This window comes from Hoplias malabaricus, chromosome Y (genome assembly GCF_029633855.1).
Source record: "Hoplias malabaricus isolate fHopMal1 chromosome Y, fHopMal1.hap1, whole genome shotgun sequence".
Classification (NCBI taxonomy): domain Eukaryota; kingdom Metazoa; phylum Chordata; class Actinopteri; order Characiformes; family Erythrinidae; genus Hoplias; species Hoplias malabaricus.
Window position 1 is genome coordinate 13,597,397 of NC_089820.1, and position 15,286 is coordinate 13,612,682.

General features: G+C 35.9%; 1 protein-coding gene across 1 annotated transcript; it reads right to left on the reverse strand.

Moving 5' to 3' along the window:
* Window positions 1-46: 46 nt before the first annotated feature.
* LOC136678766 (ubiquitin-conjugating enzyme E2 L3) lies at window positions 47-6,531 on the reverse strand. The gene is made up of 4 exons (XM_066656898.1): window positions 6,268-6,531; window positions 4,209-4,304; window positions 3,758-3,944; window positions 47-2,115 (listed from the first exon to the last, which is right to left on the reverse strand). Exons 1-4 carry the CDS (start codon window positions 6,292-6,294, stop codon window positions 1,961-1,963), a joined length of 465 nt encoding a protein of 154 aa, XP_066512995.1. The 5' UTR covers window positions 6,295-6,531; the 3' UTR covers window positions 47-1,960.
* Between the last annotated feature and the right edge of the window lie 8,755 nt (window positions 6,532-15,286).

Below are 15,286 nucleotides of genomic sequence, written 5' to 3' on the forward strand. Positions count from 1 at the left end.
TAAATACAGACACTTAAGATCGTAGTATCTACTACACATACATGTACTCAAGAAAGATTACTTTGGGTCTCTGTATTAAACTAATTTTTGAGTAATTTATTCAGTAACATTTTAGCCTTCTTATCTAATTCCTTGTTCATATTTAATAGCATTGAATGAAGTGGTGAATAGGCAAAGGTGTTTGTGGAGACTGGTGATTTCACACCAATGTCTTACTTGATTAAGACCACAAGAATTCTAAAAAGAGAAGGCGGTTCTCTAACAAAATTCAGTGCACTGAGATGTTCTGTAGTTGTATTAGAAAGGATTGTTTGCTGAAATTTTTCTGTGGGAGAAAAAAAATTAACCCTGAAAGCAGTCTATTTAAGAGGAAATCATGCTGCTTTCAATATTTTAATTCATCCTTTTGACTGGAGAATCCCAGACAAATACTCTCATTGGTTAGCTGGCTTTATTAGGAAATTGTTGACCAATCAGAGTCAGCACACTCAGAGAGACCAATCAAAGTTAGCCGCTCTGTATATAACGTCATCCTCATGACTGTACACTTGGTCTTCCTTTTTTCTTCCTTAATTCCAATACACAAAATAAGTGAAGTGTTTCTAAAAGAATTCACAATGCTTTATAAAATGAACTTTTACTCTGAGAACTGTTGATATTACTGTGACCGGTGCAAAGTGACTTAGAGGGGCATGTTACCAGTGACGGTTTTAAATACATATCAGCCAAGATATCTACTTACAGGCCAACTAAAAAAAAGCGTGAAATCACACCTCCTCTGTGATCCCTACTTCACTACCATGTACAACTTGGCTGCTCTGGTGAGAGAAGAGACAAGTAGATTATGATAGTCTGTTTGAAATTTTATAGATTGAATACAAGAAATAAACTGCAAGAGCCTGATCTAAAACGTCTCTGCTGCCTACTGCTCTTTATTCTGTTTAGGAGGAATGAGCCACAATGATCTTTTTGTCCTCTTTAGCCTCAGGAATGCATGGACATGTACTCCTAGAGGCATTATTTCCATTTTTATCCTAAATCCAAAGAAGGAACAAAAAACAAGATGTATTTATGAAACATTAAAATAAAAAGTGTCTTTTTTTTTTTAAAAGTAGCAATCATCACCATAAAAGTATGTTCAGTCACACAAAGATGGTTTTTATCCTTCCTTATTTTTTTCTCCATTTGTGAAACAAAGGACTTGATAATATTGATGCCTAGTTTGCCTTTGTTAGACTACTCAGTGGATCTGCAAATCTAACATTTTCTAAGGGGGCATAGAGGAGGCCGTTCCACAGAATACAGTGCAACTCAAGAAGTGCAGTGAAAGTAAAAAGATCAGTATGAAAATATTACTGCCACACTCCTCCAGTATCAAGCTGTGTAACCTCCTTCACCTCATTCATTTTCCAACATCAAACAGTTTCATTTTTTGGCGCACAAATATGAGAATAGGGAACAAGGACAACAAAAAAAATTATTATACATGATAAATTACATATTTTCATCTTTTTCGAATAAGCTGATTAAAGAAGAAGTGCATACTAATGCAGTGATGATTTCACTCAACAGGGTCAGCAAGTGATACTGAGATATCCCAATACAATTTTTAATTCCTTTACCAGCTTTCCAGTCTTATGCTTTTCCCTATCCAAATCTTGACATGTTTCAATTTTAACTTAAAAATAAAGAAACAAAAAAATGTAGAAGTAGAAAGTTAGTAAGGGCCTCAAGCTAACACCAGGCAGAGAAACTGGTGACATATCCACACGGAGTCCTGCTTTAAAACGGAGGCTGCAGCTGTGGTGCAATTCTCCAGCTCAATTAGAATGACACGTGTGTAGGGTATTGGACGGGGAAAGGAAGGAGGAAAAAGGAGGGAAAAGGAAGAGAGAAGGCAAGGGCAGCAGAGAAGAATTTACGTTTGGGAGGAGAGGGGCTACACACTTGTCAGGTATCATTAGTCCACTGGCCGCTTTTCACCGTGTTTCTTTGTAAACTCTTCTGCGTTCTTAAAGAATTTTTTACGGTCCTTTGAGTATTCTTCTGCTAGGTCGGCCCTCAGGGGGTGTTCTGGCTGTGGATCATTCACCAGGGCGATGAGTGACTGAATTACTAAAAAACAAACAGACAAATACACACTTTTAGGCAGATACACCCATGATGCATTTGGATATATTATGTGTTGAGTTGATTTCAGCTGTCATGACATTCATATAAAATAATAATTTTTAAAAAATTATATATTCGCGTGCAATTTATACAAATATTTTTGACTTCCCCAGTTGTAATCTCATTTCACGATGCACAATACAGCAGTCATATGACGCACTGTAAATCATTACTGTATTGGCTTGCAAACCTTAAAAGCAGTACTAGGGCTATCATAAGACCTTAATTAAACCTGATTACTTTATTAAAAAAAAAAAAACAAAAAAAAAACAACACCCACTCCTTCCTCACTGAAACGACAACTGACTTAATAATGTAAGGCATATTTTGAAAACTCTTATCAAAAGAGGTTTATGGTTTGTGCAGTACCATAGATTAACATATTTATACAATTATTTGCCAGAAAGTATTTTAAAAATCTGTCAACATGCTAATTTTAACAATCTCAATGACAAAAAAGCTTTGAAACAAAAGAAAAGTTTAATCTACAGTTATATTCAACTGGAGTTTAAAGCTAGGAAACAAAACAGTAATTTAGCTTCTCCACCTAATCAGGGCTATGTGGGCATTTCAGACTTTAAGCCTGACAGTGCTGTCACCATGGTAACATAAACAACCCACAACAGGTAACACATTACATCACCTTCTTTAAATATAGTGCGGAACAACTGATTTAACAGAGGAAACACAAAATTGGTTGAATTTTCAGTGCAAATGACCAACACTTTCCCTAATTTGTCCAGACATCAGATCCAGGTATTAAAAGGTGACATTCACAATTTCAATCAAAAAACACTTTAAAAAATAAATAAATAAATAAAATTCTGAGGCAGTGTCCTCACTATTTGCTAGTTCTCCAGTCTATTTGCATGCTGGAAACTGGTCTAATGTGTTTACGAAGCCCAGGTGTATGTAAATGGGTAAAGAATTCCCAAAGTGTCTCAGTTCAGTACGCCTGGCTTTTCTCCTTTAGAAAACAAAAAGACCTCTAAACTTTGATAAGCAAGAACCGAGATGAGGATATTGCTCTATACTGACTATAAATTCAGGAGAGCTAACTGCATGAAGATAAACACATAGCGAAAGTGCTAAAACCCTAAACAACTTAAATTACAAATTAGTTTCTGTGGTAATTCAGACAGTGTATAAAAACGTAAAGACGAGTTAAACTTCAGCCACGTTCAAACAACAATCTCTCTTATATATATATTTTCCCTAAAACATACTTTTCCACCTTGAAAAACGCAGAGTTTCTGAACATAAACAAACCAGAGATAACAGTGTTTCCACAATCAGAGACATTGCATTTTAAGTGTATAAAAATATTAACAAACAGACGGGTCTATATATTTTTTTGGAAAAACACTTTACTGATCTTAAAGAATAATATATTATCCTCAAATTATACCGACATATTTAAAATAAGTTTAATATATTTTGCCAATTTTTGTTAGAAAAAGGTAGAAAATGTTTCTACCTTTCAATAACTATCATAATCAAGAGTGACAGGCTTACTCAGCACTCAACTAAAGTTTACTTTATAAGGGTCTGTTGCTTGCCACTAATTTGTAACAGGTTTGCTCACCTTGGTCAGTTTTGGTAGCTGGTTTCCAGTTTTCTGCACTAATGACAGGCAGGCAGACCTGTCCTTTTTCATCAATGTTGGGGTGGTAAATCTTCGTCTTGAATGTGATCTTTGGGGGTTTGAAAGGATATTCTGCAGGGAAGATGATCTCGATCCTGAAGGCCCCTTTGTCATAAGGAGGGTTATCCTAGAGATAAAGAATGTCATTGTTGGTCATAAAGCTCCAAAACATAAAACAGCAAAAAATAAATAAATAAAAAATTTCTCATTTGAGCAGTAAATCACATCCAAACTAAAATATGAGGAACTGTAACTGAACATTCCCCAGACATATTTTATAAAGTATAAGATCTGACCACACTTGTACAAACACGTAGTAGGTAAAAGCTTACCATCAAGTGGAAAATTAACTGGTTACATTTTGATTTAGTAACTGAAAAATGTCACTTACTGGAACAATGAGACCCTGCCATGTCAATATATTAGATTCATCGACTTGAATGTTACGGAAGTTTTTCATTCCAGATTTGCGGATTTCTTCAAGCTCCTGTGAAGGAAAAGAGACAGAAACATTTGGCTGTAATATGTTTAAATAACTCACTTTATTTTGATGCACATTTGTCTAATATTCTGGACTGTTCTTAATCTGTTAAAAAAAAAGAAATAAATAAAAAAATAGTCCAAGAAGTTTCAACTACAACACTCTATTCCAAGATTAGACTGTGTCTCTACATATCTCATACATGTTACACATATTGGTTCACCAGCACCACTTGGGTTATAATAATAAAATATTATGTTAAATAAAAGGCCTACAAATAACTATACCCTCATATGGATAATCTTGTGATTAGCAAGTTTTATTCCTTACGACAAAGACCTAATTGAGCAGTTACAACCTTACTTATCAGATGAGGAAGTGTCCTCCAAGCAAGAATAACATATTGCACCTATGTGATATTGTTAACCACTGAAAGATGTCTAAGTAAACTAGTTAAAGAGAGATCTATAGCACTTAGTACAAGTTGTCCCAAATAGGATAAATGTTAACATGGACTTATCAGATTTCAGAAATGAATGAACATGCTCAACATTCTTCATATTTGTGGGTGGCTGAGAAATGAAAATGATCTTTGAAGTGAAACGTTCTCAAAGCAAAAGACAATGTATGCTTTCGGTTTTGCTTAAAGAGCCCATAACACGGAAAACTGAGGATTCCTCTTGTATTATTATTATTATTATTATTATTTTGTTTCAAATAATCACTTTATATATGTGTCATATGTAACTATTCACTTATCTGTCCATATATGGAAACAAAATTTCAGAAACCAGTCCCCTTTGTATTCAATGGTTTTGTGATGTCACAAACACAAAGTACAATTATTCCAGTCGAAATATTAAGCCTAGAGCAGTTGAGCACTGCTCATTCACACTTCAGTTTTTCAGAACAGAATGTTTAAGCAGAAGGGACACCAATCAGAACAGAGGTAATTAACATACACTAGTATTTACCTTTTCGAGTTACGATTATATATTTAAAAAACAGCATATTAAATTAATAGAATGACTCCGTGTAAAAAATATATTACATAGTTTTGCTGTTTTTGTTTTTTTGGCACAAAAATCACACACGTTATTAGTGGACCTAAAAAGAATAGGCATAAGGAACCTACGAGGGCGTTAGCCAGATAGGTATGGCTAATTACCAACAAGTAAAAGAATACACAAGGAATTTAATTTTTTTTTAAAAGTAAGTAAAACAGACTCGACTCTTTTTAGCTCTTACGACTGCGAAGCCAAGCCTGTAAATATCAGTTATTCATCCACCGGCCTCGTGTCCGGCTTCTTTCGGTTAGATAAACTGACAAGTAAAATAGATAACGATCAGAAATAAACATAACCAACAGCATAAATTAACTTATATATCCGAACTCACGGCTAAACTGATACTTTAAAAAGCTATGTGCGCCACCAATAGCTAAATGTCACGACAAGTTCAAGACGGCTAGCTGACTCGAAGATTAAGTTGTCCTCCTACTCGAATGTTCCCTTCCACCTTAAACTGCGCAGCGGTTCCATTCTGGTCCTGAGGCGCTGTAGTGTAACTACCGCGCCATTTAAGGTGGAACGGAAAATCCGAAAAAGAAACTGCCGAATAGGAAGCCAACTTGACCCCATACTGTTTACACAGATTTATGAGTCACTAGGCCGCATTCTTTATACCGTATTGTAGACTTTTATTCAACACATTTAACAAGAGGTAGTCTAGTATTAAGAAGTGATAAAACATAATAGATTTTTGTCAACCAAAACAGTTTAGCCCTCCAAGCTAAAAGACACTTATCGTGGACTCACTCATTCTAACGCGGAAAAATCACAAACGAACGAAGGTATGAACCGAACGGTCGCACACTTCACTTCCCCAACGTTTAATCTAACGCCTGGCTGCTATATGACTTCAACTACAGTTTGATAAATTTTTTAAAAGGCGATTGTAAAGATAGTACCTTGTGCAGCCTCCTGCTCGCAGCCATCTTCGCCACTCCGACTGCTCCCACAGTGCAGCGCGCTCTCAGGCCTCTCTCTCTAAACTCAGCGCAGACCCACTTTCAGCAGGAAATACTCTCGGACGGGGTTTTACTACTGTCTCCAGCCTTTTACTTTCATCTTCAGCCGAGATCAGATTTTTACTGTCACCTTGCCCTTTTTCTCACGCCTTTAATTCCTCAAACTGCTGCTGAAATGTAGACTAAGTCTGGTATAAAATCCTGGACCTGGAACCATGGGTACTTTCCATTACCAAGCACTAAAAATATGTGGAGTCATTCTACAATTACTGGCACATATGACATCATCTAAAATGAACACAAAAACTAAGCTGCTTTTAGCCATTAAAATTTATTATGGTAGGGTTTTTAATATTTTCAGGTTTATTTCATAACCGTGGCTCAAACGAGTAATGTGGTTTGGAAGAAGAAGAAAAAAATGGATTAACAAATACAACGTTTGGTTAATTATCATCCATTTAGGGCACTGGTAATGTAGAGTATTTTTTAAATTAATAATTTGTGTTGTTTAAATATCCAAATGACTTTATCAATAAAATTCACGCAAAGAAAAGTTTTATTTGTTAATTTTGTTATTTTTTTTAAACAATATTTAGGGGAGGGCAGCATGGTAGTGCAGCAGGTAGTGCCGGAGTCACACAACTCCAGGGACCTGGAGGTTGTGGGTTTGATTCCCGCTCCGAGTGACTGTCTGTGAGGAGCTTGATGTGTTCTCCCCATGTCCGTGTGCGTTTCCTTTAGGTGCCCCTGTTTCCTCCCACAATCCAAAAACTCACGTTAGTAGGTTGATTGGCTACACAAAAGTGTGTGTGTGTGTGTGTGTGTGTGTGTGTTGCCCTGTGAAGGATAGGCGCCCAGTCCAGTGTGTATTCCTGCTTTGCGCCCAATCATTCCCGGTGGGCTCCAGACCTACCTTAACCCTGAGCTACCAGAACCATGGAGCTGTGTAACAGCAAGGTTGCTAAGACTTGCACTGTATATATGAGGTAACACTGAGACCCAAGCATATTTTGTCCCCATAGTGAGGAGGATATTGAGAAAGGCAAAAAATCCCCAAAGATTACTGTTGGAGAATTAAAGCAAGAATTACCATGGTGAGGTCACCAAATCTCCAAAAGTAACATTAGAAAACACCTCTATGCCGACAGATTTTTATCAAAATCTTTCAAAAGCTTTGAGGACTCCATACAATGCAAGGACATTTTAAGTCAAAATCTGTATGCCTCTCCCAAGAGACTAAAAATAAGTAATTTTTGGATCTTTCAGCAGATCAAGGATTAAACATATATGTCAGAATCAACTCAAAACTAATTTACTGAAAACAAAATCAGGAGGCACAATGGAACAACAGGTATTGTTCTGGGGTTGTGGGTTCAAGTCCCACTCCGAGTGACTGTCTTTGAGGAGTTTGGTGTGTTCTTCAAGTGCTCCATGTTCCTCCCACGGTCCAAAAACACGTTGGTAGGTGGATTTGCGACTCAAAAGTGTTCATAGGTATGAGTATGTGTATGTGTCACCCTGTGAAGGACTGGGCTCCTGCAGGGTGTGTTCCTGCCAATGATTGCGCCCAATGAATCTGTGACCCTAACCGTGACCCAATAAGTGGTTACAGACAATGAATGAAGGTGTGGAGTCAACCCAGAATGCATCCCTATGCACATGTCAGGAGTACACCCTGAACATGGCACATCTCACCAAGTCACTCACAACGCTACCAGAACCATGGAGCAACTTTACCTTTTTTTATTGGAGTTAATGTGATCAGGTTACAGATGAGTGAATATTGTGGTTCTAAAAGGTTTTGTAATCTTAAATGGAGGATTTATGAAAAAGGATTTATGTCAAGTATGAGATGTTAAATTATAAGACTCAGGTCCTGTTGGGGTTCTGAGCATTGAAGAGTAGGGTGAACTGGGGCAAACAATGTATGCAGAGTAGATGGACTACATTCTGTAATTGTACAAATTGCTCCTGTATGGTCAGTGGAGCTGAGAGAATGGACAGTAAGTGTAGGAACACAGTTATTGTGTATATTATATTCTTTCAGGATACTTTCTGCCATTCATAGACATCAGGTGGAGTATTTTTTCACGTGTCCAAAGTTCAATCTAAGGAGGTGATTGTATTTAGCATAGTTTAGCATAGCATAGCAAATGTCTCATAGTTGGAGAGTGGCTACAAACACCTGTGGATTTCAGACCTGAAGACACCTTTGATTTTAGCCTTCAAACACCATCCACTTACTTCATGTTTCATTCACATATAAAAAAACACCCAACACTGATGTTCACTCTAGTTTGCCTTCTGGCTTCATCCAGTTTTTTTTGTTTTTTTTTTATTACATAGCGTCTGCAACCCTTTCTGCATCCAGGTGCACATCTCTGCAAATATGTACATGGGGACATGGTAATGTAGTAGACAGACAGAAAAGCCATCCAATAAGTTTTTTTAATTTCAAGTAACATATATAAAAATAAATCTTTTATATATTTAATTTACTGAGTGCTATCGGGATGTAAACAGTATTTTAAGAAATGTATTAGATATACAAATACGTTTTTAAGCTGTGTGGGAATTCAAAATTCAAACATATAAAGATAAAAAGCAGGACAATGGTTGAATTTTTACATACAATTATACATTTAACAAACCATAAAATGCTTCACAAACTATTTTTTACAAATAACAACAACATGTTTTTAAGACACATTACTGTGTCCATATTTAAAAACTTTTTCTGATGAAAAGAGTTTTCTTGGTTTGCTGGGTTGAAATTAGTTTGACTTCAGTTATTTTCATGTATTTTGCTTTGACTTGGCCTTTTAAATGAATTATATTGTATCTAATATCTTCAGAAATTTCTCCTGGAAATAAATACATTTTATTGTAATTTTAACTTGAAATAAGAAAGAAGGTCTCTGACATTTGCATAGGGACTTAGTCTATTGAATGACAGGCTGTTTGATTTATAACAGATCAATTGAATAATGACATCAGATTATAATAATGGTCATATGACAGGGAAGTCACTGCCTCACAGGATACATATTTTGCTCTCAACCCTCACTGTGTTTAAGAAAGTCACTTCCATTTCTTGACCAAAAGATGTCAGACTAGCGTCAGATATAAAACCTCAGAAACTGGATGTTGTAATGCATTAAACTAAGTCAGCTGCTGCTGGGAGGAAGTCTCTTTACAGTTGTACAATGACGTAATCTTTAATTAATCACCCAGTTATCTGAGTATGTTTTTGGCCTAAAATGGGTGTATTACTTGTGTTTGATTAGCAGTTATGTCACACTTAACACAGATATAATGCTGATGTTGTGATTGTGTGGGGATTCACACTTTCTGTTGAAAACTGTCAATGCAGATTGCAGGTTTTATTTAACCCAAAAAAATTATCTGCATATTTAAATACTATATTCAAGAAGTCTGGTGAGCTAACTTACCTAAAGCACTGTGCAAAATTGAATCTCTTGCTCAATTTATTTCCATTTTAAACAAACATTAAATACAGCTCCATTCCAAGTTTTTTTATTGAATAATTTAATACAAATAAACAATCTTTGAGAATTCAGAATTTTGAAATGTTTCAGGCAGAAATACCAGCCTATTTGGTAAATCTGGACACCAGTATTAAATAAATGTGACCTCTGGGCTCTCAGATGGCACTGCATAAGACACTGGCATGCTACAGTGCAATACATTACACAGGCAAATGCATTCTGAAAGTGTGCTGTGGTCAGAGAAGCCCATGTTTAAGCTTGTCTCCATGAAAAAAGAACATAATATACACTCTCAAAAGAAAAAAAAAAAGGTATTGTAGAGGTACTTTATTGGGCACTAGTGGTGCAAACAGTTTAATTTTCCTTTAAAGGTATAACAGAGATTTTGTGATGTGAGTAGGCAAACTCTAGGTTTTTAGAGAGACTTGGGCTGCTGTTAAGAGGACATCTTTTCCTGAAGTCTTTCAAGAATTCAGAATGGGCAAAAATTTCACATGCAAAATTTTACCCTCAGTTCCCAAATTAATACAAAAATGTAACTAAAAGAAAGGTGATGTAACACAGCGGTAAACATGACTTTTTGGAGTGTGTTGCAGGCATCAATTTCCAAATGTATTTCTATTAACAAAATACAGTTACTGAAGCTGTACAGTAAAGCATTTTGTTATGCTTTTTTTCAGTTAAATTAGGGTTCAAGATAATAACACATCGGAGATACTTGTTTTTATTGCATTTTATAGCAGGTCCCAAATTGAGTTTTAGCCTAGGATAATCTGACATTTGCATTGCTTAGTTGAGCTGTAGAAAACTGAGTACCTAAAGAAGTGGACATGAACATATAAGTGTCATGTCAGTGTGAAATTTGCCTAGCTTATCTAATCAGAGTTATGGGCATTTCTGCTTCTTACTAGAATCCACACATCCACTTCTGCAAACAGAAGTGTTATCTGTTTGCAGGCATGGCTTTTCCAGTTAGTTTATTTGTTTACTTATATTGATAACCTGTTCCTGTACTCTAACTGCACAAAAAGACACTTTCATGTTTACAGTGAGTGAAACAACGTGAACAGACTTGCCTTCGCTTCCAGTAGATGCTGTTAATTTACAAAGATGGTAAGGAGCTGATGGGAACAATTCCAGTTTTTTTTTCTGCTGTGGAAATATGTTTCAAAGGTATCCAAAGGTTTAAGCTACATTAAAGTGAACCCAAAACTTACACATGTTTTACTATGCACAAAGAGTTTATTTAATCTCCATAGAAAAGCATTGACTAATAAAATGATATTCACTGAAAATGCAGGTCAACATGCATATTTGATCTGATACATGATATATATGTATAAAACCAAAATAGATTTAGTCATCTAAATTGAATTATTAATTTAATAATTAATAATTTAATAATTATTTTAATCTTTTATTCTCTTAGGCTCCGTCCTATGTTGATTTGTTTTTTCACAGAAGGAGTAGTCATCAAAAGATACCAAGTATGACTATGTATGTGACAAATAAACTTTAATTTGATATGACAAATTTTTAACCTGCAGTGGTGTAAAGGATGGCAATTCTTCTCCCCCACCAATCAATAGGAGTGTCTCTTAGCTCCATAACAGATCACATAACAAACCACGGCCTGCTAATTATGGAGTAAGTACATGTTAAGTACAATATAAGTACAAAAAAAAACATGTAAATTATTCAGTAAGTAGGGAATAATAAAAATAAGTAAAAAATAAATAAAGGGTATGATAATAGATTTATGAAGTTCTTGCTGGGTAGACAGACATTAAGAATTGCTGTAAGGGATTACAATGGCCTTAAAATGACTTACAATGCTTTTTTTTTCATTTCAGGCAGCAGAGCCTCATGCAGGTGCTGGGCACACATTGTTAGCTAAAGAATATTCTGGAGATGTAACTGACCATTTTAATAATATACTATGTCATGGATATTTCACACATTGTTTAGCCTATGCATTGATGCATTGCTCTGTACATTGCTCTGAAGAAATGGACGATTCTTATCTGCCCACTTGGGTACAACAGGGAACATGCATCAGCTTTGCTTTCCCTTTTTTCTCAGCTCATCAGTCTTACCTTTGGGTGATCATTTTCACACATTCATTCATTCATTCATTATTCGTAACCGCTTCTCCAATTCAGGGTCACTGCGCGCAAAGCAGGAACACACCTCCATAGAATACATACAATACTCACATATTCCATTGGGGTACACCATTCTGTTATATTTTTAAGATGATTTTAATAACACAGAATATTATGTAAATGTATGGTCTGCAGACACTAACACTCCAGCAAAGAAAGTCACACCGGTGTGTTCATAAATGTAACAAGAGTAACTTCATGCTAAGTGTGGTGTAATTACCCTTTAATTTCCTGTAACTCTTAAGTACACTGTAAGAGTGCTTACACTGCAGTGCAGACTTTAATTTAAAGTGAAGTTTTGTACCCTGTACTTTCCTATACCTTACTCTTCAACAAGTCCTTATATGCCTATGTAAAAGAACAATTATTTCTTGCAATTATTATCAAACTCTTTACTTTGTACTTATTTTATCTTATGCCTTACTTAACACTTACCTACTCTTTAGGTTATATGTAATATGTTTAGAAGATGTATGGTAAAAGCTGCATACATCTTCTCTAATATCCTTTACTTGCTCTGCACTTATTTTTTCTTACACCCTACTTAACAGGTACTTACTCCATACTCACACTGTAATTTACGTGCCATAATTTAATGTTACCTAGTGTTCTTCTCCAGGCATGTTCTGCTGTCCAATCACATCATGTTAGCAGCAGTTTTAAAAGAGGCAGTGGCTGACTTCATGTGCCTTGGAACAAGTACATACTTGCACTGTTCCAGCCTGAAAGCATGATGTTTTGGGTCTTATAGTCTTAGAAAGCTAATACTGGAACTGGTCATGCTTAAATTAGGTCATGACTAAATAATGAAATAAAGAGTTAAAATAAATATTTTTGTAATAATACGGGGTGTGTCCAAGTGGTCAGGGAGCAAGGGAAGGAGGTATATGCAGGAGACTTTATTAAACTAAAAACAAAAGGTAACTAGACAGAGGCAAGCTAACACTAAACACAAAACAAGTCTAAACACTAAATGATAAGCACTAAACAAGGCTAAACACAGAGTGTTGTCCATGCCACAAGCACTCATGCAACCCCATACCATCAGTGATGCAGGCTTCTGAACGGAGCGTTGACAACAACTTGGGTTATCCTTGTCCTCACTGGTCCGGATGATATGGTGTCCCAGTGTTCCATAAAGAACTTCAAATCATGACTCATCTGACCACAGAACAGTCTTCCATTTTGCCACACTCCATTTTTAAAAGACCCCTGGCCCAGTGCAAACGTCTGAGCTTGTGGAGCTTGCTTAGAAATGGCATCCTCTTTGCACTGTAGAGTTTCAGCTGGCAACAGCGGATGGCACGGTGGATTGTGTTCACTGACAATGCTTTCTGGAAGTATTCCTGAGCCCATTCTGTTATTTCCTTGACAGTGGCATTCCTGTTTGAGGTGCATTGACGTTTAAAGGCCCGGAGATCACAAGCATCCAGTAGAGTTTTACGGCCTTGACCCTTACGCACAGCAATTATTCCAGATTCTCTGAATCTTTTGATGATGTTATGCACAGTTGATGATGATAACTTAAAAGTCTTTGCTATTTTACGCTGGGTAACACCATTCTGGTATTGCTGCACTATCTTTCTGCGCAACAATGGTGGACTTGGTGATCCTCTTACCATCTTGGCTTCAGAGAGACGCTGACACTCTGAGAAGCTTTTTTCTATACCCAATCATGTTGTCAATTGACCTAATTCATGTTAATTGGTCTTCCAGCTGTTCGTTATATGCTCAATTTCCTTTTTCTAGCCACTTATTGCTACTTGTCCCAACTTTTTTGGAATCTGGTTTGTACATATCTACCAATAATATAGCCAATGTAACAAAAATGTAGTCCACATGGACAAACATGACAGAAAATGTAGCTCATTTCTTTTGCATTACCAATGCAGTAAATAAATAAAATACAAATTTTTTATAGCAGCATGTGTAGCAGTAGCATTACTCAAATGCAACGCTCTTCTGGATTAAAAGAAATACATAATTAAATATTAATTTGAAATATCTGTCAAATCTAACCACCTCTGAAATGTTGAATATTTTAGGCAAATACTTGTTGATCCTGATATTATTCCAATAGTGTTGTGTGTCCTTAGTGTTATTCAAACCTATGTTTAAAAAAAAGGCCCATGGAGGAAATATTTGGGAATTTTTCGGTTTTGTTTGGTGATTGTTGGTTTGTGTTAATGGCACAAACAATTGTAGGTCTGAGGGTGGTAATTATCTATTATATGTGTTTACTGTAAGAGGTCTATAAATCTCAAACGTTAAGGTTTCATTTCATGGACAGCAGGTAAAACTAGGGCAGTCGTTTTCCTGTGTGGGTGTAGAAGCCCTTTGGGGAAACAGGTGAGATTACATTCAGTTTATACCTCAAAGAGGAAAGTATAATAACACTTAATGCCAGTCGGAAAAATATGATTAATAGTAACACCTCCAATCACAGCCTTATATAAAATCTTCATGAGATCACAAAGGAAGCTGTCAAAAGGGTTTTTAAGAACAATGCCATAGAAGAACTGGTTTCCTTAAATAGGACTTTATTTATTTATTTATTTATTTATTTATTTATTTATTTAATCTTAATTTTCTCCCCAGTCATTAGTTATTGGCAGTTTAGTTGGCTTGGATGTCCCGAGGAAAGTGAAGAATTCTCTGAGTGAAGCATTCTCTGAGACATGCGAGGCCAAGCCACCTAACACAGCAGACCAATGTGCTTAGAAGAGAATGCTAATGCTACAGATCCAGATCTGTAACATCAGTCAACTGTTTCCATACAGCCCCTGTTTTAACATGTATATTCCTGGCACTTACAGTGTACCTTCCAATACTTTAAAGATATGAATCAGTACATCAAAAGTACTTACCAGTCCTTGCTGTAATGTTCACTAACCAAGCATTTACAGTGTATTTTCTCATGTTATATGATGTGCTTTCCAGCGTTTTACACCTTAAATTCTGGGAAATGACATCGTAAATATCAGAAATTACACTCTAAGTGGTTAAATACAATAATAACCAGTAAGTATTTTATATGTACTGATTCATAGTTAATCTGTATGATATGACACTTATTAAAAAATTATGGAATGTGCACCATAAAACATGAGGAGATACATTGTAATTACCGGGTAAGTACACATTAAATTAGTGGCTGTATTATAAAGTGTTACAAAAATCTTTTTGCTCTATGGTTTCTTGATCATCATGTTTGTAAACCTGTGTTAAAACCTTCTCTGTAACATGCAGGGTTTAAGAGGTGTATACTGAAAAGGCAGCTATATG

Excerpts from the sequence above, each read along its gene's own strand:
- LOC136678766 (XM_066656898.1), bottom strand. The coding sequence starts at position 6,294 with ATGGCTGCGAGCAGGAGGCTGCACAAG. Across the intron at positions 4,305-6,267 it reads CGAGCAGGAGGCTGCACAAG|GAGCTTGAAGAAATCCGCAA; the intron begins GTACTATCTTTA and ends TTTCCTTCACAG. Across the intron at positions 2,116-3,757 it reads AGCTACCAAAACTGACCAAG|TAATTCAGTCACTCATCGCC; the intron begins GTGAGCAAACCT and ends TTTGTTTTTTAG.